This window comes from Microchirus variegatus, assembly GCF_963457635.1.
Source record: "Microchirus variegatus genome assembly, chromosome: 23".
Classification (NCBI taxonomy): domain Eukaryota; kingdom Metazoa; phylum Chordata; class Actinopteri; order Pleuronectiformes; family Soleidae; genus Microchirus; species Microchirus variegatus.
In genome coordinates, this window is record NC_139824.1 from 19,062,762 (window position 1) to 19,089,455 (window position 26,694).

General features: G+C 39.2%; 2 protein-coding genes across 3 annotated transcripts; one reads left to right on the forward strand and one right to left on the reverse strand.

The window, feature by feature from the left end:
- Nucleotides 1-939: 939 nt before the first annotated feature.
- LOC310943833 (ribosomal protein S6 kinase beta-2-like) lies at nt 940-11,051 on the reverse strand. Of its 2 annotated transcripts, none has more exons than XM_083909504.1 (16): nt 11,011-11,051; nt 9,703-9,757; nt 9,098-9,135; nt 8,847-8,961; nt 8,257-8,325; nt 7,962-8,109; nt 7,784-7,841; nt 7,596-7,696; nt 6,389-6,479; nt 5,888-5,978; nt 4,983-5,090; nt 4,546-4,608; nt 3,904-3,981; nt 3,283-3,390; nt 3,067-3,179; nt 940-2,541 (listed from the first exon to the last, which is right to left on the reverse strand). In XM_083909504.1, coding segments are annotated over exons 1-16 (1,416 nt in total). In that variant the 5' UTR covers nt 11,013-11,051; the 3' UTR covers nt 940-2,363. The 2 variants fall into 2 exon arrangements, with proteins under 2 accessions (XP_083765630.1, XP_083765631.1); XM_083909505.1 differs by having other exon boundaries at nt 10,883-11,022.
- Nucleotides 11,052-23,368: 12,317 nt separating this feature from the next.
- LOC310943517 (uncharacterized protein) lies at nt 23,369-25,414 on the forward strand. Its single transcript, XM_083909111.1, has 4 exons — nt 23,369-23,509; nt 23,629-23,743; nt 23,829-23,921; nt 24,850-25,414. Exons 1-4 carry the CDS (start codon nt 23,437-23,439, stop codon nt 24,911-24,913), a joined length of 345 nt encoding a protein of 114 aa, XP_083765237.1. The 5' UTR covers nt 23,369-23,436; the 3' UTR covers nt 24,914-25,414.
- Nucleotides 25,415-26,694: the final 1,280 nt, after the last annotated feature.

The following is a 26,694-nucleotide window of genomic DNA, read 5'->3' on the forward strand; positions in this document are numbered from 1 at the left end:
TACTGCTTTATCCTCCACAGGAGGGTCGCAGGGGTGTTGTGTCAATATCGCCCTGTGTCAGCTGAGATGAAAAATGTTTATTTGAAGATTTTCTGTAAAAAGCTTTTATAAAAATAAGTGATGTAACAAACATTTGAATATTAACAGTCAGCACACATTCAGGTCCTGAGATGATGGTTCAAAAACCTGCCTCCGGTTTTCTGGCACAGACTCAATTGTGTCTTCACATTCGGCCTCAAAAAGCCACATGGCTCCAGTGCAGGTCTCTGGCAAACCCTCGACATTCTGTTTCCTCGGGTGTTGGGAAGGTCCTCGCTGAAGGAGGAGGAGGAATAGTCTTCCCAAAAAGGGCTTTCACGTCTGTGATGTTTTTCATGTCTGCAGTGCACGATCACCACCTCCTTCAATGACGAAGAGGAGCTTGAATTGGGTTCATCATGGGAACCTCATCGTCCTCTCCGCCTCTTAAGTTTGTAAACTACTCACTGCCTGCACCAAAGTACATAGAGAAAATCAACGATTTTACAGCAGAGTTGTTAAACCATTGTTGCCTCCATCAGTCAGTTCAATTGTGATATCTTGTGTCTTTGATGTTTCAATTATTTCATTAAGATTTACCAAAGAGACACATTTGACAAATGTAAAAACTTGACTTTAAACTATTTAACTGCAAATCCATAGACATTTTACCACATTGTTCATGATGGAAGTTGTGTTTTTGTGAGCAGTGATACTAATGGATGATATGTGACAGTGGCCTGCTCTGGTTATGCTGAGGGTTAGAGGCTGACGTTACCCACTGACCGTCAATGCACCTCAAAGTCTGTGAGACTGGGACAAGATTCATCCAAATGTTTTCTTTATTGCAAATAATACAAGCTGTAGAGCCACACCCACTGGATTTGGTTCCATATCTCACAATAGATGAGTCACTAAAAGAAAAACAAATAAAACTGATGAAAACTTTTTGAACCACATAACTTTTCTTTTACATTTTAGGCATGTGAGACAATCACAATTGAACACTTCAAAAAAAGAGAAAAAGATTTCATGTTTAACAGGCATTTTAGGTGTAAAAATAGGCTTGTTCTGTTTGTCTGAAAATACTCATTTTATACATGATTTATGCTCTGAAAGCATCAGTATAACTGCCTGTTTGATTTGTACATGCTGTATGTTCATGATCCTCCTTATTTCATCCCATTGAATAATAAATATAGTATTACATGCTCTCAGTAGTGGGATTGGTCCATTTCTTTTTACAAGGACAGAGGGTGTGAAACACTTTGGCTGAGACATAAACTGAGAGACCCTCAGTTCTCCCATATAGAACTTTAACTACACCTGTCTGTTGTGAACATTAATGTACAATGAAGCAGGATTTCAGCAGATAATTATAATACAATCATAATCCAAATCCACACGCACACGCGCACACACATACGCGCACACACGCACGCGCGCGCGCACACACACACAGGCAGCTGAAGGTCAGTTTGATTCTGATAAACAGATTAAAAGCTGATGAACTCATTAAACCAAAACGAAGCAAAAAAAATCACAGCTTCCCTTTTTGCTGAAATCCCATGCGCATATAAAGTTGATACAAAATGAAGCCACTCCCCTAACATTAAAGTGAGTTTTGTGAAGTGTTGTTTGTGTACGAGACACTGACACATGATGAGCACCGACTACACTGTGAACCCCCTGAGACGCTGTGAAAACATGGCGTCACCTGTTAATGATGCAAATCCATACGTCTACTAGATCATAAGAGAGTGTTTGTAATTTATTTCTGACCATTAGACTGTCTATTCTGACGAGAAACTGAAGAGTCGAGAATACTTACTCTCCTGAACCAAAATCAGTGTTCTTTGGTGTGGGAGAGTCAGTGGTTTACACATGTTTAACAGTGAGATGATGCAGATTATTCAGGCTCTTGTGTTTTTACTTGTGTTCCTGTGAGCAGACAGAAAACTTGCCAGCTTCTAGACCGTGTCAGTACCTCACAAACACACTTCAAGAATCTGGATTTTCAGATAATATTTTAACACCCAACAAAGTTTTCCTATATATTTCTTTTAGTTTAGGAGCAGATATAATGAAGCTGCACAAATGCCAGTGACCATGTGAGAACAGTGATAAAAGTCAGATTGTCGAGCCTGGTTTGAAAGACTAAAAACTCTTTGTTGATCAAATGAAATCAGTGTGAAGTGATTTTTCAAATAACTCTTAAGTTAAACCACTTCAAAAAGCATCATACCAGAAAACCAGATGAACAAGCACTTTCAGCTCGACGCTGGAGAAATATGACTGTGACCAAAGTCTGCTGCAAAGACTGCACATCCTAAACACTTCCCTCCTCATCTGCAATGTCCCTTCTGCTTTTTGTTCCTTGCCGGGGTTCTGATCGGCTGACTGGTGGTGCCATTATCCAACGGCACCGAAACCGGAGCTACGAGTGTAGAGGTTGGAGAGAAGAGATCCGGATCTCTGTCCATGCTGGACTTGAAGGGTCCGGCAGGAGAAAACTTCAATGGACTGAAAGAATCAGACAGAAGAGTTAGAAAAGCACAACATCCTGGAAGGTGATTTAGAATAAAATATTAAGTTATTGTGACAAACTAAATCTCTGTCTTAACAATGTAAAAAACTGAACATAATGACAGTATTTTAGTGTACTTTCTAACTCAATGACTGATGTCTATCACCTTATTTATATGATTTCTTTGTTGTAACAGTGCCTGTTGGCAATAAAACGTATACCGTCTATTTGTTTCTCTTTTAAATGTTGCCACAGTTGTAAGGAAAATTGATTTGTGGGTTGTGCCCATGAAAAACTTCTCTGCCAGTGACAAACAGCTTATTCTGTTGACTCTGGTTTGGTGTTGTTTATTGGTTTGAATGATTGAAGTCTGAAGAAACAAGACATTTTAACCATTTATTCATTTAACAAACGGGCGTCAGTATCATGTGGAAGAACCATACACAGCCACAGCTCATTTGACCTGAAAAGTGCTATATAAATACAGAAAAATAAATTCATTTAGCAGGTTCATGCGTTACCTGATGGGTGTGCGAGGGCTGCTGTTGTGTCGGCGTACAGTTCGTGTCCGGGGTTCAAACGAGAAGCCTTCCTTCAGACTCTCCAGCACCGAAGGAGCCACGTAGGTGAAACCCTGCATGGTCACAAAGAGAACTTTGATTATTCCTAACATTAAAGATACAGCGACTCTTGACCTGGTTTTTACTCTCATTAAAACACAGGAGAGAGTTTCTCACAGCGAAGGCGTGCGCTGCACTGTGGCCGAGGGAAGTGTCATCTGGACTGTCCACTGGTGTCTGTCTGGTGAACCTGGTATCAAACTGACTCACGTCCTCATCTGACTGCTGCACAGACAGACAGAGGACAGACAGAGAGGACAGACAAAGGACAGACAGAGAGGACAGACAGAGAGGACGGACAGAGGACAGACAGAGGACAGACAGAGAGGACAGACAGAGAGGACAGACAGACAGAGGACAGACAGAGGACAGAGAGAGGACGGACAGAGGACAGAGAGGACAGACAGAGGACAGAGAGAGGACAGACAGAGGACAGAGAGAGGACGGACAGAGGACACAGTGGTTATGAAAGGAGAGGGTTAGTTCACATCAGTAAAAAGGGCTCAAAGTTACATTTATTTTTTACTTTACAATTATGTCACATAATTATGTTAAATTAACATTTTTCTTTTACAAATAAAACCTTTTCCAGCTTCTTAAAAGTGAGTATCTTATGGTTTACCAAATCTAACCCTAACCCAACACATCCAGTGTGAACCAGGCCTAAGACAGGCTTATTTAATATAAGGTATAAGGTAGAAAAATGTGTTTGCCACAAAGTAATAATAATAAACTCACCAGCTGTGGTTTGTATGGAGGCTCCACTCTCTTGTTCACCAGGTCATCCCAGTGAATGTGTTTGAAGAACAGATGTTTCTGCACACAATCAACTCATTTATTCAACTTTAAACTCAGCATTTCATCAAGACTTTGTTCTGCGAGTGTTCATCACAAATCAGAGCCTAAATGCATGTAAACCTTCTCTTATGGCATTGACAGTGTGTGCATTAAAGGGATAGTTCAGGTTTAATCAAGTGTGCTTGTGCAGGTATGTCACGTGAATAGTCTTGTATCCATCACTTGGATTCTGTTGCACATAGGAACACATTTTATGCATGCACCCTTTAACAGGAGAGTCAAAGTCACATGTCAAAGAGCATCTAGTCTCATCAAAGCCAGAAAAAAACAAGAAAGCAAATGTTCAATGGGGGTGGGTGATATGAGCTTAAAATGACAATATTCTAACATGATATTGCGACAACAATATGTGTGACAATATTTCACAGAACAGTCTCACAACTTAATATAAGTTATTGTTCGACAGTTACTAACCTTTAATATGTAATTGTTCGACAGTTACTAACCTTTAATATAAGTTATTGTGTGATAGTTAGTTACTAACCTTTAATATAAGTTATTGTGTGACAGATAGTTACTAACCTGAATATCAGCACAGTCAGCTTTACTGGAGCCAAGTCTCTGTGCTGGATTCTTCTTCAACAGCTGAAACAAACAACAGAAAGAAGAATTTCATTATAATGGTTTAATTCAATTGTATTGTATTGGTATAGCGCCAAATCACATCATACATTACCAACTAAGATGATGAGTAATGACTGTAAAACTAAATTAAAATGATAAAAATAACATGTCGATTTATTTGAATTTAGACAACGGTAAATTATTTCTATTTCTATATCTTTGATGAATAGTCTTCCTCTATTTCCTACCAACATCTAAAACACAGACTAATTTATTTGAGGGCTGAAAGATCAAAAGGAAAGTGAAAAGTGTGTGTGTGTGTGTGTGTGTGTGTGTGTGTGTGTGTGTGTGTGTGTGTGTGTGTGTGTGTGTGTGTGTGTGTGTGTGTGTGTGACCTTCTTGATGAGGTCCCTAGCATCAATGGTCAGATACGGCGGCAGATTAATTTTACACTTCAAGATCTTGTCAATGGTCTTCTTCCTGTTTTCAGCAGAAAATGGAGGCTGGTGAAAAAAAGTAAATTGCTGGTTAACAACACAGCAGCTGAACACAGCATTGCTTATGTGCAGCATTTTGATGCTAATGCATGACTTAACTTTAGCTGCAGACATGGAAAACAGTGACAGTATAGGTTGGCCTTTATTGTCCCAAGCTTTGGGGACAAATGAGAGTATTCCATTTTTTGCTTGGTTCTAAAAAGTGGATCAGTTATAATTCATTAGAAATATTTATACATACAAATCTTTCTACTCCAGTTTCTACCTAATTTATGGTGCAAGCATTTAGTAGTCGGTTTAAAGAACTACAGTTTTGAATCAATGCATCTGAAAGCTGCTCTTTTAAGCCCAATACGCTGTAAATCCTGCAGAAATAATGACATTTACCAGGGTCTTCAAATGCATCTACTAAGCTGCTCCAAATAACTCATCTCGCAGAGAACACTGCATTAATTTCACTAGCTCTCACATGCTGGAGTTTAGAATAAACAAATATTCAAACAACCCACATGCAACACAAAACAGAAGGAATCACTGACAATGTTACCATTGTTACATGAGTACATGTAACAATGCGGGACGAATAAAGGACTTCTTATCTTATGGCAACACTTTCATTACTGTCAATCTGAGCTGGAGTTGATAAAACTCATTTGACCGGAATTAAATATCCTCGTATTTATTCTCACTGCAGACAAAATCCAGATGTTAGTGGGGTTTTATTGACCAGTCTGAAGATCTCAGGCTTCAGCAGACACCTCAAACTGTGCTTGTGGGCCCCCAGTGAGACAGTGGTCACTTACCGATCCAGTCATCATATCATACATCAGAGCCCCCAGGCTCCACCAGTCTACTGCCCTGTTGTGACCCGACCTGGTCAGGATCTCTGGAGCCCTGAAAGACAAGAGGACACACCAAGAAATGAGACGTAACACAAAACAGGCAAGGAATTAACCAGAGTAACAATAAGCCATGTTTTTCATCGCTGAGCTTTCTAATTTTAATCACAGCTTATACCAGTGACCATGCTGTTCATGACCTATCCCCGAAACCTGCCTGAGATGCATGGATCCAAACACAGCTGCAGGAGGTTTTAGCCACTTAAAAAAAAAAGGTTTGCCAAACGGATGCAGCAGTGGATCAACAAACATATATCAACATTCCATAGATTTAAGCAGGCATTGATGTTTTTCATATTTTTTTTGTGTCTCCACTCACAGCCAACACTTGCATGTGCTACCAAAGGTGCTATAAGTGTGGCACTGTGTATATATATATATGAGAAAGAGAGCAATATTACATACATGTACTCGATGGTGCCACAAAAGGTGTGTGTGACACTTCCGTCGTGAATTGATTCCTTACAGAGGCCAAAATCAGTCAGCTTGATGTGTCCTTGAAATAAAAAAAGACAAATGCAGGGTTAATATTTGAAGCTAAGAGAAAATTATACTGTTACTAAATCCCTTGTATACCCTTTTTAGTGCTCTCATAGTGTTAACCTAGCAATATAAGCATCATGCATTGTGCTTACAAAAGAAAAGCAAATGCTGTTCGGGAGAGAGATGTGGGTCATGTGGACATCTGTCACTGTGTAAACCCTCTCTTTCCAGCAACTCCATAGAGATCATTGTCAAGTTTACTTTACGGCACACAGGGTTTGTCGTTCTACTGCCTTCATCCGTAAGGGAGGTTATGTTATTTTACAAATTTCAAATTGTCCACAAGGACAACAAACTTCCGTAACGAGGCAGGAGTAGACGGCAGTCGGCTAATAACACTGATTTTCTCTACGGCACAGGCGAATAAGCAGCTCACAAATGTCACTATCCATTCACAAAAGATATAAAATATTGTCAAGGAATTGTAGATGAAGATGGCACTGACTTTTCTCCCTGATGTCTCAGCATGGTTTAAATGTTGTTTTTTTTGGTACAGGCGTTTCATTAGCCATCATTAGAAGATAAATCCATGAGAATCCTATGAGAGGTTTCTTTAAATCCATCTCTTCGATTGGCAGTGAGCGGTTATAATTAAAGGTGTCATATTTAAGAATGTGGCCAAAAACGGTTACTACATTCAAATTCAAAATACCGAGGTCTTTTAAGTTTTGTTTTTTTACGTAACTGGCAACAGCTGAGAATGGTTGTTTGTCTCTATGATGGACTGGCGAACTGTCCAGGGTGTACCCCGCCTATTGCCCAATGTCAGCTGAGATAGGTACAGCACCCCCGTGACCCTCTGGTGGAGGATAAAGCGGTAGATGATGGATGGATGGAAACAGCTGAGACTCTACTGACTGCAATGACTGGTAGACAGCGGTAGGTGGCGCCACATGCCAAAACAAGCAAATATTTTGTCTGTACTGTTGTTGTTGGTGAGTTCAGTTTGTTATATGAACATTATTCCTGAGTCTCTGTGACATATTAGGAGGATTTTATGGCCAGTTGCTTTAGATTTATTCCATAATGCACCTTTAATAATGTCACCTATATAAAAACACATCGTTACCTTGGTGATTCAGCATGATGTTTTCAGGTTTAAGATCTCTGTAAATAATCCCATTGGAGTGGAGGTGACCAAGGGCCAGTGTGATCTCTCCGAGATAGAAACTACATACACACATATAGAGAAGGTAATTACTATGACTGCCAACTAAACACAGTAAAGTAAAGAAAAAAGAAAAAGGACATCCTCACCAAGCAGTGTCCTCCATGAAAATGCCCTCCTTCTCTAGCTGCATGAACAGCTCCCCCCCTGGTGATAAACAACAGTACAACAACATGGTAAGTGCTATCAGAGAGTTTTCGCTCTCTTTTCACCCATTTTCCCACCACCATGACTTTGTCTTTGATGTTTTTTAATCCTCCACATTACCACTGAGACACTCCAGTATGAGGTAGAGTTTTCCTCCCGTCTGGAAGGCGTAGAGCAGATCCACGATGAACGGGTGTCTCACCGTCTCCAGGATCTCCCTCTCTGCTCGGGTATGAGCCGTGTCTTTAGCGTTACACACTATCTTAGCCTGGAGAGCAAGGTGATGGAAAGAGGCAAAGCAGGGGAGGACAAGAGGAGATTATGAAGAGGACTGAAAGAACAGCTAAATGTAACACATATCGTATGATTGATATGTTTGGGGAAAAGCATGAAAGGATGAGCTGCATTATTCTACCTTTTTCAGCACTTTCATGGCAAATATCTTCCCCATCTGTGCACCTTGAACCTTCCTCACCTGGAAAACCTTGAAGACGACACTTTGTTTTATTTGATGATACACAAGAAAGATAGAGGTGTGATTTATGAAAGTAACTAAGACTGTGCCAGCCTTAAATCTGTTTTTGCTTGTGTCCCTGCTGGCAGCCATGTTTTCACTGATGATTTTAAAAGTGATTGAACAAAGGAACCATAAGTGTTCACATTGATGGGAGTCAGTTATTCTCTGTCAGGGAGTCGTGGAAAACTGACGACTTAATTGAGGGCACATAGAAACTGTGTTATTTGGTATCGCGGTACGTCACACGTACCCTTACGCAACTTTTTCAGGTTATAACCAGGATACTTGTGCAAATTTAGCTTAAATATAAGTAAAACATTTTCTTGGATTTACTTGTGTTTACCTTTTCCAGATTCCAGAAATCAATTTTAAATCAAATAATGACCCAAGGAATCAGAATCTATTTGGCTATTTGGTATTGTAAAACAACTAGGAGAATAGATAATAATAATAATAATAATAGTGCAGAGAGGAATGCATGTACTCACTTTGCCATAGGCCCCTTTTCCCAGAACTGTAAGAAGCTCAAAGCAGTCAGGTCCAACTCTCTCACTGTCTCTGTTGACGCTGTCACTGGTCAGCTCCACCTCCTCTGTCTGAACACTGGTGTGAAGAATGACAGACAGACAGACAGACAGGCAGACAGACAGACAGGCAGGCAGACAGGCAGACAGAAACACAATGATATACGTAAGATGAGCATCAAACTCTCACTTTAAGACTTCAGAATGATACTCACTTCTCTGGCTCTGGGAGGGTGAAGTCACAGACATCATCCTGCAGATGAGGAGCAACACAGCAAAACAATGATTAAGGGTTTATGTTTCATGGGAGAAGAAACGTTTGGAAAGCAGTTGGAGAATTATGTCTTTAAAATAGCTTGACATGGCACAAATGTGATGTTAACAGCTCCACAGTATAAAATGACTTTATCTGACTGATATTGACATCAGTAGGTACTCGAGTTTGTGATATTGGTATTGGACATGTAAGATTAGTATTGTGCCATCCCGAACAACAATAACAAAGTTAAATTTGATTTTGATGAAAAAGAAAACTGGAAATGTACAGGTACAGTGGGCAGTATCACAGGCAGAAAAACTAAAGAACTTAAGTTTCCACTAAAGAAATATGCATGCACATTAGCATAGCAGAACAATCAATAGTGGATACTTTTTCCCAAACTTTATACATTGGGACCAACTTTTTCTTCTTTTTTTAACAAAGGCGAATCATGACCCAGTTCACAATATAACTCATGATAAGAGCTAAACTAAAAGATTGAGAACCGTCTCAATCACCAGTGTTTGAGTGCAGCATGATCAATGACTGTGGTCCACAGACCTCTGTATCACTGATGTCCTCAGTCTCCAAGTCTATATCGAACACTCCCGCCATCCTGAAACACAGAACATACAGTCAAACGTCTGTTGGCCTCCCTCTCTCTCATGTTTGTCAGTGAACAATGCTGCGTTTCATTTACATCACAACTCAGAAGTCGGAACTGGGAGTGAATTCCCCCCCCCCCGAGTTCACCGTGTTACAAATGAAGTATCATAGGATCACCATTGTTAGCAAATCCAATCTATAATAATGATGTATGTGGTATTTGGACTTTACATGGACTTTGTCCTGCAGCATTTGTCACGTATGATAAGAATGAGCAAAAGGCCACATGAACAGAACATCACTAACAAAGTGATGAAGAATGTGCTCATCAATCTGTCAGCCTGTGTCCAAAAGCATGTGCTATAATGAATGAATGAATGAATGAATGAATGAATGTGCAATTCCAGCTTATGTTTGATGAAGCCCTTTTTCTGGCTGGAGTTCAAAGAGTTCAAAACACAATAACAACACAGACAGAATAAACCACGGTGACACAGCTGCATCTTTTCAGCATAAAACAATTCCTCAAAACAGCTTCCCTTAATAAAGAATTAAAAAGTGTAAAGTGTTTCCTTGTCAGACTTAGCTTATCTCTCGCGTTAGCATGCTAATTCGTCAGCTGGTCACCCAAACATCGTGGGAACGATCTTGACAGAAAAGGAGCTGACGCTGTTTGGGCTCAGCGGAGCTCACTTCTTCCAGAAAACAGTGGTTAAAGACGGCTAAAGACGGCTAAAGACACCGTTAAAGACACGGTTAAAGACACGGTTAAAGACACGATTAAAGACACGATTAAAGACACTGTTAAAGACACCGTTAAAGACACGATTAAAGACACGGTTAAAGACACTGTTAAAGACACCGTTAAAGACACCGTTAAAGACACGATTAAAGACACTGTTAAAGACACTGTTAAAGACACCGTTAAAGACACCGTTAAAGACACCGTTAAAGACACGATTAAAGACACTGTTAAAGACACTGTTAAAGACACTGTTAAAGACACCGTTAAAGACACTGTTAAAGACACCGTTAAAGACACGGTTAACTACCGGCACGATCACAGTGGAGGCTGTTGACAGCTAGCGGCTAACGGCTCATGCTAGCTCGCATTTCACCTGGATCTCTCCTGTACCTTGTTTTGAGTCCGTTCTCCGATTGTTTCACAAAAGCGGGATTATTTTTGACTTATTTGATTTATTCATCGGTATCAGTGGCTGCCTTTGTTCTTACATTACAACAGCTTACATTACAACAGCTTACATTTAAACAGCCTGCTCAGCTTCCTCAGCTCCTGGTTCATGTTCTTCTTCTTCTTCTTCTTCTTCAGTTTCCAGCAGCAGACCGTGAACGCTGTGTGCATTACTGCCTCCCAGTGGTGTGGCGGTGGTACTTCCACGTTCACGCCATACCCTAAATGGCCTGTATTTATATTTATATACTTCTGTTTCTATATTTCTATATTTCTATTTCTATATTTCTGTATTTATATTTATATATTTCTATGTTTATATATTTCTATTTCTATTTCTATATTTCTGTATTTATATTTATATATTTCTATGTTTATATATTTCTATTTCTATATTTCTGTATTTATATTTATATATTTCTCGTCTTGATGACCACTCAAAGCTGCTTTACACATGTTCTATCACTCATCTTTCATCAGTCAATAACCCATTCACACTCTGCCGGGCACAGCCATCAGGAGCAACGCCAGGTTAAGTGTCTTGCCCAAGGACACATTGGCATGTAGATTAGTGGAGCCAGGAATCAAACCCACAACCTAACACTAACCCTGTCCAACACGGTTTTCTGGAGAATAAAAACCAGTATAACTGGCTGAAAATAATCCTTTGACTTCTATAACTTATGTGATTGAAGTTCAGGGGGAACTCATACACAACATTATATGAATAAATGCAGAAAAATGCCTTGTAATCTCATGGCTACAATCATCACAACCTCTGTTTAACAGAATACTGCAATATTTAATTGGACTAAAATAAACTGGTTGCATGTGGTAAATAAAACAGCTTGAACATTGTGAGCATCCAGCTAAACAGTTCCCTGTCTAAGTCCTACTTTCTGCTACATTAGCCTGGACATGGGTAAAAAAAAAAAGCAAAAACAATATTCCTCCCTGAATGTGATCAAATGTCAGCCTTCATCACAAATTAACATTTAGTAAGTAATATCTATCTAATATATAGTAATGTCTACATAATTCAAGGCAAATACTGTAACCAGAGAGTTTCTAACCCGTTTCACTGCCAACATGGCCTTCTCATCACAGGCATTTAATAACATTTCCAGTAAAACATCCAGCAAGTTTCAAAGTTTTTGTATACAAGGAAAGAATAAAGAACAGAAACATATGCTTGGCCTCCTCTATTGTTCTGAAGCAAGCTTTTAGAGTTCAGACAGAACTGGTCCAGTCTTATTGGGCCCAGAGGAGAATGACATTTGATCCTCTTCAGCATCACTGCCAATACCTGATTACTGTCAATGTTTTATTATGTCATTAATAATGTATGAAGGCAGCTGTCAGCACTGATTGTCTTCAAGTTGTTAACACAATGCTATTGCATCTGTCTATTATATGATAACTGTTGACATTATGTCATTCATTCATTCATTCATTCATTTCCTGCCACTTTATTCTTTGTCCTCCACCTGACGCTCAGTCAGACTCAGGAGAACATGATGTTCCTGTTGTGAGGCAACAATTCTCATCACTTCGTGCTTACTGAAAACATGGCTGCAGTGAGGACACAAGGAAAACTGACTTTCCAAATCAAATCAAATTGAAATAAATCTAAGTCTGCTAATGTCTGATGTCTTAAGAGTTATCTGCTCACTCTCCTGAAACAGGAGCTATTTTAAGTTACTCTCTGCTGCACAGCAGTGATAATGATCCTGTGCTTTTCCTACAGGACCAGTGGTTATGGGTTGATGGTTTCAGATTGGACAACAACAGCTGGAGCAGTGAGTCTCCAGACAACAGCAGTTCCTCCTGCCTATTGCTCAATTCACATGGTACAAACACACACACAACAATGCAACAATCTATGAGTTGGTTTCAGTGACCACAGCAGTGAGTTCATCTCACACATGGATTTCATTTTCAGAACGAGAGTTTGGGCATTTGTTATGTGCACAGTCATATAACACAGCGCTCCAGTATTGTCCCGGCCATTTTAAAACCTTTCCTTTAAGACGAGCATAGAACGATTCTCTGTGTGACGCTGGCTGCTGGTCTCCATCAGTGAAGGACGTCCATGTTGGTTCTCTAGAGGATTTTAAGGGAAGCTCATATAGTGAGGGTACAATAATACTAAGTAAACAATACATTCAGGTTGAGACAGAGATCATTTTGTGGTACTACACACACACACACACACAAAATGATGGTGATCTATTTTTTATCGCGGGGGTGCATGTAAGGATTGGTGTGCGTGCAAATATAAGAAATTGTAAATTATTAAAATCAGCTTTATCAACAAACCAAAGACTGATTTAATAAAAATTTCACAAAATGTAACACGTTCCATCTTTGTTCAGATTTGGCCAGTCTCTCCTTGTTTTAAGGCCCATTACAGTCTGAAAGTGATTGGATTGTGGTTTCACGTTTTCTAGCCTAGCTTAATGTATTTTTCCAGTTGACAGATTATTTAAAAAAAAAAAGAGAACAATGTTAATCAATTTAAGAATATTTTGCTTATTTCTCGGGCTGTTTTTGCAGTGTAGTCAGTTGCATCAGTGAACTATGGTGGCCTTTAATACCAAAAAGCATGTAAACACTTTTTCATGACGCTCCTCACTCTCCTTCTCTCTCTCTTTTGTCATTATTTACCATTGTACAATTTTACTTACATTTATTAGTATAATTTAGTTTCTGCCAAAAAATCTCCCTCAAAGTTATACACAAAATCCAACCCACACAAGATTTTATTTGGAGAACCCAAAATCAGATGATGTTTGCTCATAGTTCTGAACTTCAGTGCAGAACAGATTCACTGAACTTGACTTTTCAGGATAACATTGCACAGCTCTGCACTGATTCAGGGTCTGATACAGAACACAGATAAGAACTGCTCTTGTATCTGATCTCATCAGAGAACAAGAATTTAACTGGACTTTCTTATCCCTAGGGTTAACCCTTATCCCTAACCCAGAGCAAGGCAGTGACAGGAGAAATCTGTGTCATATAGAGTGAACTGTTCCAGTCAAACACACCGATGATGTCACTTTCAGCTGCTTTATGTCATCACATTTAGTTTTGATTGCTTTCTTCATATAAAATAAGTGCTATTTGCTGTCACTAATAACTTCATATTTTGGAATCTATGGTGCTGTGTTGGTTGTGTGGTTATGTGACGTTAAATCATTGTTGGATTTTTTTCATCATGTATTTCAGGTTGAGTTGCAGCAGTAAGCAGTAGTGCCTCCTGGCCAGCAGGGGGCCCACAATAACCACTGTAGTTATGGTTTGGTGGCTTCAGTGCAGGAGGAAAGATTATATTTATTATTCTCAAAAATAGCATGTGCCAATTGCCAGTTTTATTACAAACTAGTTGTGAAGTATTTTTGGAAGTCGAGGAAGAAGAGAGCTCTCGACCTGTGATTTTCTTCTTCTTATCTCTCTGTCTTCTCCCAACTCTCAAACTTTACACTTTTTATTTTTATTTTTTCTCACTGTGCCTCTCGTTGTTTCTCTCTGGCAGAGCTGTGCTTTTTCTCTGGAACTTTTCCCTCGTGCAGTGAAGATTGGTATCATCTTCACATCAACACAAAAATGCCTCAAAGATCTGCATGACCTTTAATTTCACCACTTCATCACGGCGTCTTCAGCTGTAGAGCAGTGTTTCTCCAACTTTATATGTGAGGACCCACTTTTTTAAAGATGGAGAAGGATCTTGACCCAAATTTAATGCAGCCACAAATTCACAGCCGTGTCTATAACACCTTCATTTTGAATTTGATGGTAATCTGGATTCAGATTTATTTTCAACAAAGACTGTGGGAAAGTGAGTGACATTGACAGAACTTTAAGCTCTCTGAGTGCTTTCTCTTGTCAGAAATTCCCTCTTTTCATTTATTTCCCGACTCTATGACAGCAGAGAGACAAATGGATGTGTAAGCTGTGAAGAATGTTGGATGGATGGATCACATATGACGAGGTATTTTCACTGAGCACTGCCACAGACTGTGGTCTACAGCAGAACATGACTCAGGATTCCCAACATTGGATAAGGTTATGGCTGATTGTTGATGACTGTAAAAAAGTTGTTGTTCTTAACCGACATCCTGATTCTTCTGTAGAGTTTGTTTTCTTTTTTCTTTTGGGGGTTTCTTTGCAGTGTAGTCCATTGTTTACCACTGTATGGATGTGTCAAAGCAAGAAGGAGGTTCCTCTCTGTCTGAACTGTCCTGTGATTGGTCAAAGTCACCTGACATGGGCCAGAGTATACCCAGGGCTGGAAACACGTGTCAGAAATAGGTGAAGATTATGTCTGCAGACATGATGCAGCTCATGCATCCAGTGTGAAAGTGTCCCTCTTCTGTGAAGCAGAAGTGAACGCTTTAAAAGTTCACTGAGAAAATTGATGCATAAATTAATCTGTCGACTAAATAATTCACTACATATACAAAGTTATTGTGTTGCTGCTGTCAAACCCCATCTTTATTGCTGTAACCAGTCACACATGTGAAGACACTGGTATGATTGTGTTGTATAATCTTTTGTGTACGTCATTTTTATTTATTGCAGTGTGTTTTTTATTATTCCAAACTTGAGTCTGACAACAAACCAGTGAGCTGAACTTAAACCATTGCTCAACATGACCACATGTGTTCCTTCAGAGACAGGAAAACACAAATGGGCCAAAAATAACAGACAGTCGAGATCATCCTCTAACAACACTTAATGCTGAACTTCAGAAGGAACAAACTAATGTGAGGCTTTGGCATCAAAGAATTGAATTGACTAAAATAGTCAATATCAAATCAAATAGCTAATAATTTCACTTGTAGCAGCTTTAAACATTACCATCAATTATCAATAAAAGTAGGTGGGACTTCTCTCTGATTACCTCGTCACCTCCTCCTGTTCCACGGTACATTCTAACCCACATCCACCATCATGGCCTGACTTTCATTTTGAGCTCTCACAGCTGTAATTGGTTCAGTCTGGCTAATGCATCATAAAAGCTTCCCTGACCTGGCTTATCCTCCACATTCACACCTCCACGATGCTGCAACATGTTCACAACATGCTGCTGGTGTCCTGGGTGAAAACAAACAAAGTCAAGTCATTACAGGCGAGCATGTTTCAGCCAGGGTTCTCTTTAACAGGAAGCTCGTTCAAAATAAGATCCAATAAATGAATTTATGAAATCTAATTGTATGTATATAGTGCCAAATTACATCACACATATATTCACATTTAGTGTCAGTGAAGAGGAAAAAAAGAACCTTTTACACTGAGAATGTTATGTAAAAACATATCCAGACAGACTTAAATCTACGATAGATGTCGTCAGGCAGGACGAGCATATCAGGCAAATGTTGGGGCCGTGGAGAAAATGATGATTTGGGAACTGAAGAAAACCTCTCTGTTATCTTAATAAGAACTCCTCTAATAAAGTACAGGATGACTTTCTGATTAACAGGGAAATCTGTTTCATGTTCACATTACAATATAACAATGGCTTTCCTTCCTCTACAGGGTGAAGCCCAGTTGCCATCTCTCCACACTGAGCAGACTTCCTAATATAAATATGACACAAAAGACATATGGTCATTTTCCACATGGTCCCAGCGTTCTTCACCACGGCACTTCCACATGGACTTCTTCAGTGAAATGTACCAGTCCGTCCCTCTCCGAGTGTCCTCTACACTCTGTGGACATGACTGCACTTCAGTTCCATAATGAGCCTGGATTCCAGTCGACACATCAGATCAGTGTTGCTCACCTTCACTGACATCACCACATGTCACTTGACTGTATTTTAAATGCAACACACTGGACAGACTGGCTGCACAATCCATGTTCACAGGCCTGGTGGGAGCCGGAGGGGAGAGATTAATGGGCGAAAAGATTAGCTCCTCCACTGGATTTGCTCTGCTTCTCCCTGCAGTGTGCTTTGACATCAGCTCCATGTCGTATGTTTCATTTATGTGCTCGATGTAATTGAGTGGAGACACTCTCCAGAAGTGATATGCATTCCCTTTGAAGTGGTAAATGAATGTAACACATGAAACAAAAGATGAAAAGGATAAAAATATCAAGGGCAGAACAAATGAGGAGAGGCAGCCTGAGGTGTGAGCGAACATAGGGCCCCCAGCCACCAGGGGGCCCCCCCACACATACTGAAAGTGTTAACTCTCTTTGGATTTTACTTTCAGGGTTTACTTATTTTAAAATACACTCAAACTCTTCTGCGGACCCCAAAAATTTTAAAATGAGTAAATTGAAAAAAGGGAAAAGAGTGTGTGTGTGGATGGAAGCATTTCCTGAAACGATGTTTATTGATTTCAAAATGACAAAGGCAAAGATTGTCTATGTTATAGATAGAGAGTGGGCTTTCATTGTTGATGCTATTATTATTCCGCCTCTGTTTGATCTCCATAAACAGAAATGATGATTTGTGTGCTTCTGTCTACAATCAGACCAGACTGAGGAAGCATTTGTAGCAGAGCTGGGCTGGATGTGGACAATAAGTGTTTATGACATCAACCCTCTGAATGACTTTATTAGCGCAGACTTGCTGTTGCCTCCACGTGTCTTGACATAAAACAAGCCACTTCCTGTGTGCAGTGCAGGAATGAGTTGTGTGGTTAAGTGGAAATGGAGAACTTAACAATATGACTGTGGTTTTGTTTCAGTAACACAATCAAATTTGATATTCAACTAGATTTGCTAAAAGAATAAAGATGTATTTCTCTTTTTCACCACTAGGGCACAGCTGTCTTTAACTGGCAATCCCTCAGCAAGAATTTTATATATCATCATCCATCATAATGCTGGAGCGATTGATGTCTGGATAGCACAGCTTAGCATGCTGCCACCATGACTCAACCTCAGATTAAAAAACAACAGATGGATCTTTATTCTTGCAAACACTGTACATGAGCACCTGAGCTACAAAACAGGTGTGGTTAATGGAGGCAATGTAGTTCATTCTTGATGATGTCATCATTTACAGAATATCTGCAATGTGTACTGCAGTGTAATGTGAATAAAGCTGAGATTTAAAAAAAAAAGACACTTCTGTATCTTTAAAGACAGCTAAAACATTCTTTAGGGAAACATTAACTTGCTGTTCCTTGGCTTGTAAACATCCTCTTTGTCTCCAAATACTTTTGTCGCTCATTATCTGAGGCTGCGTGCATCATCTTACTTTTGTTATGTTGACTGTATTTTTTCCTGAAGTTGTGTGATTATGTGGAAGAGCCTCCAGCTGGGCCTTGGCAGGAATCGCTCAAGTTGAGTCCAACAAACACATGCTGAGTGCGAGTGAGGAAGCAGAGCGAGCAGCCTCTCTGGAGACGTTTCCACAGAACAAGCCTTCCCGTCTGATTCCAATGGACCCTAAATTACTCTCATGCATTGTGAAATGCAAGGAAAAGAAGACATTGCTGTCATTAAAACTCACTGATACACCATTAGTAATTTAGTAGTAAGCCGATAAGTAACAGCATACATAGGATGACGGATTATCTTGACTCATATCCACTTTCTGATGAACAGGGAAAGCTGTGCATCGTTTACAGTAAAGTGCTGCTTCAGTGCTGTGTCTGTTGACAACATTGGATTTATTTTTAATTGAATACACAGTGAAGTCGAGGTGCAGATATCATCTATTCTCCAGAACTCATTAAATTAGAAAAAGGGGAGAGAGATCTGTGAGCTGCACTCGGCAAAAAGATACCACAGTGTCTCAGGGGAATGTTATAAAACAGATTCACTTTGGTTGTGATAGCCTCAAGACCTTTAAATATGAAATACAGCAGGAGAAAGTGGCGACATTATAAGAAGACCTTTGTATCAGATCATACAGAGAGACCTCGGTATAAAAGTAATAATATTAAAAAGAATCAATGCTACAAATCCTGAAATACAATAATTGAATATTAACAATATGAAGATGGATTGAAAAAACACAACCACATACAAAATGATAAGCTGTTAATCTACAGTCACAGAAGACAAAGCCTAACCATGAGCTGAGATCTGCTGTTTTCAGATGGTTGTGCTTTTGTTTTAATTTCCTCACATCATGAGATAAACAACAGAACAGACGGTGGAAACTGTTTCAGTGTCAGTATCACACAGTGGTATGTGGTCTACTAAAGTGGTTCCCAAAGTCTGAGTTGGGACCCACAGATGGATCATGGGAATTTTTTAAACCTTTAATTTGAGATTTATGGATGTACATTGGTGTAAATTACCTCTGGAACTGACGATTTTCTAAATCAACTTTTTGTTGCTTTAGTTTGGCAAATGACATCATGATGCTCTTTGTCAGTTCAGTTCCTCTAACATGAGTTCCCCCATGAAGAGTGAGTCCTGTTGCAGCCAATCACAGCTCTGCGTAACATACAGACGTACCCAAATCAGGCGACAGCCGTTGAGACTCAGTCTTCTTAAAAAAGCTCAGCCCGTTGCCTTGGTTCTGTGGAGATCTGACGTGAGCTGCATTACACTCTTGAGGTGTTGTGGGTCAATCAACTCATAACTGGAGCCAAGAGCATTGAGTGATGCAGAAAAACAAAAGACAACTGTATATATTTCTAATCAAAGGATTATCAACACACACACAGTCATCACCACTGTGGGTTTGTTTTACAGTCCAGAAATGTCGGTGGTATTATTACATTTCAGAAAACATATTTTCATTTCCACTTTACTAGAGAATGCAATCATGGTGGATCTAATTGTGTGATTATGTTAAAGTGTGTTTCTCCTCATGTCACCTTCAGCGTTGGATGAACCTACACTAACCCAAACCCGTAAGAACAGACAGAGGATTTCATTGGATTCATCAGAGGAGTGTATTCAATTTTACAATGTCACTTTTTTATAAATATTGACTCTTCCTAGGTTCTGTCTTAGTCATTACAGAGCTTTTGTGGCCTGTTTGTATTATTCATATTGAGTGAAAGTTGGCTGGTGTGTGATCGATTGTGGTGGGCTGGTCTAAAAATGAAATGCCAACATTTTTTTTTTGCAGTCAAATCCTGCTCAAAATGTCAATGCAGCCCTTTAAATAGATATAAATGATTATCATAGACCACATAGTCACGGCAAATCAAACAAACTTTAAAGAGACATCGTTTACTTTCAGTTTATTTATAGAGATAAACACACATCAGATTTAATAAACGACTGCAGTCACCAAATTCCACATTTGTTTGTTTCATCAGGTTTACAAGCTCACAGTCTGATGACTTTACGTTGGCTTCTTCCCTTGTGGTGTTTTTAACAGACACATAAAACTGAAATGTGATTGTCTCAGGAGCGTATCCTGTTGGCTTTGAAATAAATAAAGTTGTTAATATAAAAAAGAAAAGGTAGAGTAAATTACAGTGTGACCCTCATTGAATTCTACCGTCACTAAAGAAGTGGGCTCAATAAGTAAATGAACAGCTTTCTCACTGGTTCTTTTGGCTGCAGTCACACATTCGCTGCATGATGAATGAAACATTTTTACCACTAAGGGTAATGGGTAAAATCTAACCCTACGATATAGGACACCCTATCAATGTGACAAATCATTACATAAGCAGACATGATGTGCTTTTCAACATGTAAACAGTCCATTTTCAGACAACCTTTCACTCTCACTTTCACACAAATTAACCTCTGCATGTTTTTGGACTGTTGGAGGAAACTGGAGGAAAGAACATACGTCACACAGAAAGAGCCTCGGTCAAACCAGGATCTGAACTAATGATCTTTTCGCTGTGAGGCAACAATGTCAGCCACTGCACCAGCAAAGAAACAAAAACAAAAAACATTAAAATGCAATAAATCTTTTTGTTTTCAGATGAACACCAGAATAACTGTGAGTTTAAACCAGGCAATCATTTTTATGCAATTTGTGTAAATAAAATTCATTTCACACACCAGTGGTTGACTGGTGATGATATTACAGCTCGTACTTTTGTGTTGGTTGAATTGTTATTTGCTATAATGATTCAGTAACCCAGCTCCTATGCAGTGTAGTGTTATTCTACCTAGTGTACCACAACACTTTGTTAGGAAAAACATGGCTTTGTTTAATTTTGGTGAGTTATCATTGACTCATTGACACTTTTATTGAATATTATATTGCATAATCTATCTCTTATGCAGTGTAGTGTCATGATTACACTTCATGAATAGGTTCTGCAGACAAAATATGATTTGAATTAATTATGTTAAATTTGATTAATCATAAATGATTTTGTAATATTAATTTATTGTTTTGCTCAAGGGTGCACGAGGCTGAGAGGAGGTGATGTGGTTGTGGGAGTAGTATCTACAAAATATATTTAAGTATTCACAGCACATGTGTACTGTAATGCATATAATGTGAAGTTTTTGATTATCTGTCTGTATGATCTGTCTTTAATTACTTTTTTATTATTATTTTTTTTAACTGTTAAGTCACAAATATAATAAAAACAATTTCCAAAAAAGAAGAAACTCTTGTTTATGTCTCTATAATGATGCATGTGATATTTGAGTTTATGCCCATAAACACAGCACACTGACTTAGTTGACTTTTGAAAAATATTAGTTTGTCCATGTTCTGTAGGAAAATAAACACTGACTTTTTTTCTGGTCAAACACAGTGATGCTTGTTAGCGATGATGGAAAACAGCAACATGTGGTTCATTCACCTTAACCATGACCTGACACATAAAGCTAGAAGACAGACATTTTATCTGTGTTTGTGAGGGCGGCCTCCTGCCTGCTCACAGCGTCATCACATAATCACCACAAACAGGAGCACATTTCACGTCACGCTCACTCAAAGTTTCAGTATGTGTGGTACACACACACACACACACACACACACACACACACACACACACACACACACACACACACACAATGGTGGTTTTCCAGGAAGAGGTAACAGGCCAGAGGAATGTTGATGAATCAAGGGCAGAAACAGAAAGTTGCTCTTCTGTAACTTTGACAAAGTCCACTTTAGTTTCTAATGACATGAATATGCAGAGCTCATCATTATAGAAGATCAAGACTAAAACTGAGTTTCATCAACACACAGTTAAGTAAACAGTACTGAGTACTGATCCCCATTGCACAACCAAAGTCCTACTTCAAACCAAACCTCCCAAGCAGCCAACACATTCTTCCCTTAAGGTAGACTTCAAGAGTGTGGTTTATATTGCTGCTCACTGGTTTCCCATTTATATGTTGCTATTTTACTTTTCTGAAAACCACAGGGAATGTTACATTAATACATTCTGCACATAAAAATAATTGAATGTTAAGTTTTGGCAAGTCGTTTCATAATATGAAATGTAGATCTACATCTGTAAACTAATAAAAGAAAATAGTATTTAAGAAAGGCGTTTTTGTTATATTTGAGATGATTAGCCTGAATAATGCCTGAGAAGTCATTACTTCCCACTTTCAAGACATGTGACAAATGGATGAAGATAAAAAATACCATTGTATGCAATTGGACAGACGTACTTGTTATAGTTTTCTTGAACAGATGTTGTTGTTAATGGTGTCCAAGCTCCATGAAGTTACTTAAAATGGAAGCAACAGCTGAATCAAAGGACAACTTTCTGGATATGATGGTTTCTCTTCAGAGGGACGGATGTCAAAAACCAGGTCATGTGAACTACACATGATTTGAACAATAATAAAAGAACCTTGAACTGGCCACACAGTGGTGTAGTGACTAGCACTGTTGCCTTACAGCACAAACTCCTGGTCCGATCGAGGGTCTTTCTGTGTGAGTGAGATTTCTCTGGGTTCAGTGGCTTCCTCTCACAGTCCAGAAACATGTAGAGGTTAATTGTACATTCTAACTTGCCTGTAGGTGTGAATGTGACTCCACCTTTGACCCTGTATCTTCTGGGATTGACTCCAGCAGCCCTACGACCCAATGAATGAATCTTTCCCCAACCCTAAGCAGGTGCCTAAACATAACCAGAAAGTGGTTGAACACAATCGCGCCTGTAAATTAATATCATAGACAGTATGTAAACAAACATGACCTCACTCTTACCTGTGATTTGCAGGATGTAATACATGACCCTGGAAACAGGGATAAAGTTCATCCAGAACTTTACTTTGTCTGGACATGCCTGTGAAAAGTGTGTCTAATCACCTCATAGTTTATGGTTTACTCACTGCAGCTCATTATGTGACAAATCTACTTAGTAAATGTGTTGCTTTCCCTCATCTCTGCTCATGACACAGGCACAGAGCACATTCCACAGTCTTTCTCTGGAGTGAGAGTGGAAATTCCAGAACATGTTTCAGGTTTGGTCTGACGGGAAATACATAGACTTGGGGGGAAAACCCACTGTGTGCAGCATATAAAAGGAGTGGAAAGGGCTCACAGCAGCACTTCACTGCTTGGTGCTCTCTTCGAGTGGATCTACAAATCTCTTTCTCAGAACTTGTGAGCTTCTTTGTCTCTCTACAAAGAAATGGCCATGTCACAGAAGAGAGCTACTCTGCTGCTGTTTGTTGTAGCAGCTGTTTGCATACAGCTTTATCAAGGTGAGTTTAAGTGACACTTGATTTATAAAGGATATACAGTCATGCTTTGCATGCATTTTCTTTCAGTGAAATTGCAGTTGAACAGTTGTTTTGAACCGCTTTGTTTTATTTCCCTGCAGCTCAACACTCTTTGGGACGATGCTCTTGTATCAACACAATCAAGTTCATCAGGGACAACATAACAGATTTTCAAGTCCTTGAAAGGCGGCCTGCGTGTGAAAGAACTGAGTTGATGTAAGTTTAAGAAATGATAGATAGAAAGATAACATTCAGAATCGCAGCAGTGTTAATGAGTTGGATGTTTTGTTTTTTTTCTCAGTGTGACCATTACTGAACCAGACAACTCTACCAAGCAAGTGTGCATGAACACTCAGGGAAACATGGCCAAGAATTTTTTGATGTGCTGGAAACGGTGAGTTACATGAAGATCCACACAAACATTTATTTTAAGATGTGTAGGATTTTGTTTTTTGATGTGTGGTTGTCAGTGCCGACTGTGCTGAGCTCCAAAATCCAGCCTGTAAAAACATGGCTACATGCTGGGACACCAGGAAATATATTTTTTCCCACACTTGCTTAAGTCTATGATATCTTAAGAATATGTTTGCCTCTTATCTCACTGTTTGATAGAATTTCTGAGTTGAAACCTAAGTTTCTATCACTTTCTAAACTGCTTATTTTCAGTACCATTGACAAAATCAGTGATTTTACCTCATGGCAAACAGGAGTTGTTGATCCACTGTTGCCTCTGTCTCTAAGTTAAAATATGCAATTGTGTGACTTTGTTGTGAAAAAATATTTGCTGCAAACTATTTAGACCAAACAGTAGATCAGCAGCTTCCAAGTCTCTGATCGAAAACACTTGGTTTGTTTACACTTGGAAAAAGCTGTCTAACAGTGAGATGAAGAGGTGAACATATGTACATATACAGGTGATATCTTAAGAATAGACAGGAATAGAATGTATTATGTGAGGTGCAGGGTCCCTTAAATGTATGGAATGCAGTGTTAGACCAATTATACACTCATAAAACATGAACATAACTATCTTTTTATTTTTTTCTGGTATTTTAACAACTTCTTTTATCAGCATAATTGACAGCCTTTCATGCAGCAACAGTTGATCTGTGTGCAGCTTTCATAGAAATCCTTAATAACTCAAACAAATGTACAAACTAAACGAGACAGAAACCTTGTTTGTAGTTCAGGAGGATTTTTTATTAGCAGAGTTGCTTCAACACATTTCATCACAATTTTGTTGCACAAACCCAACAGATGTTTTAAGTTAATCCTCTGGCCTGATCGCTCTTTTCTCTTTTTTCTTTCCCTTCCTCACTCAGGGTAAACAAAGATGTGAGCCGCAAGATGGAGTGCATCAACAAGATCCAGACAAAGAGAGCATAGAAGACAAAAAGGAAAGCAGAGTGAAAGTAGAGAAAAGAGGGGCAGGGAGGGGGTAATTTGGCTGCAGAGGAAAGTTATCCCAACCAGGATCCCGGAGGTCACATAAAGACTGAGTCATACAGACCCCACAACGCTGAGAGCAGAGCTTTCACTACATTCCTGCACTGGAGAGGATTGGGAAATGACAGCAGGAGAGGAGGAGGAAGAGGAGGAGGAAGGAGGAGGAAGAGGGGAGGAAGAGGAGGAGGAGGAAGGGGGAGATGATTAACAGCTGGGAGGACAGAAAGGGGAAAGAATTAAAGCGTACAAGCCAGAGAAGATCATGTTAATTCACATGGATTATACCGTAACAGCAAGTCTGTTGAAATGCACACAAACGTATTGTTTTGTTTCACCTACACCTGGTATTATTTATGTTATTTATTGTCAGAATTTAATTATTTGTTGTATTGTATTGTTGTATTATTTTTTACAAATGAAAATAAAAATGGATTTTCTTACAAATAAATATTTTTTGGTTTTATTCTTTGTCCCTAAAACAATGCAATGAATATTCCCATGGAAGTAAATAACTAACACGAGTAAATCACAGCTCTACTGACGCTGCTGTAACATGAAATAAGCTTGTAATGGTTACAAAAATGAAATCTGACCATCAGATTCAATACTGTGTTATAAATCAATGATGCATGGCTCTGATTAGTGTAAAGATATGGTGGAACCTCATAAGTATTCCTTGTCCCAGTTTTCTGGCAAAAAACCCCCTGAAAACTGAAAAACATGACAATTAAAATTCCCATGGAAGTGAATAACTTGTTGGAATCCTGAGAACCATCTGTTTCCAACTGCCATTTCTTAACCCCTGCTAATGAAACCTGTGGCTCACCACCAGCCGAGGATTTTCAAAATAGAAACGGGTGGATGTTACATTTGCAGCGAGGACACAGCTGGCGCTGGAGGACACTGAAGTGACTTTGTTGCAGGGAACGAGAAATTAATTGTTATCATAGAAAAAAGTGCTTGCTCTCTCTCTCCTCTGGGAGGAAGCAAGTTTGGCATGATGACTATTAAATGATGCCCATGAGAAATTTTGACCACAGCTGTGTGAGGCAGCTTCAGGCTGTAAGACGGAGGAGGAGGAGGAGGAGGAGGAGGAGGAGGAGGAGGGTGGGGATTCCTGAAGCATCTCATGACTGTGTCGACCGAGGTGAAACTTGTCACTCTTCAGTCAATAAACCAACAGGGGAACAGTTTGAATTCCTGTCAATTTTTGTGCAAACAAATAAAGTCTCACAAATATCAATAAGAAGAGTTATTGTGCACAGATTTGTAGAAACACACTCCAAACCATCTTTGCCACATTTTCTCACTGTTAGATAGACTTTTACAAAAGGACACATTCGGTGCACTGCCTGCACCAAATTCCATAGAGAAAATCAATGATTTAACATGTTGAATCACACACAGGAGCTGTTGATCCACTGCTGCCCCCATCAGTAAGTTTTAATGTGTTACTTTGTGACTTCAGAGTTCATTCAGATTTCCACTTGGAATAGGTAGTCTAATGTGGAGATAAAGGATATTTTATACTTAAAATAACATCTGCTTTGGCTTCAGTGGGATTGTAAGACAGGTGAACATGCACTTCTTCTTTGTCTAATCTATTTTTGCTTACAACAGGCAAATATCTTCGTATGTTTGCAGCAATCCTTACTTTTTCAAAATGTGGAACAGGACACAATGTGAGCCCCCCCCCCACACACTTTCTGGGTTATAAACAT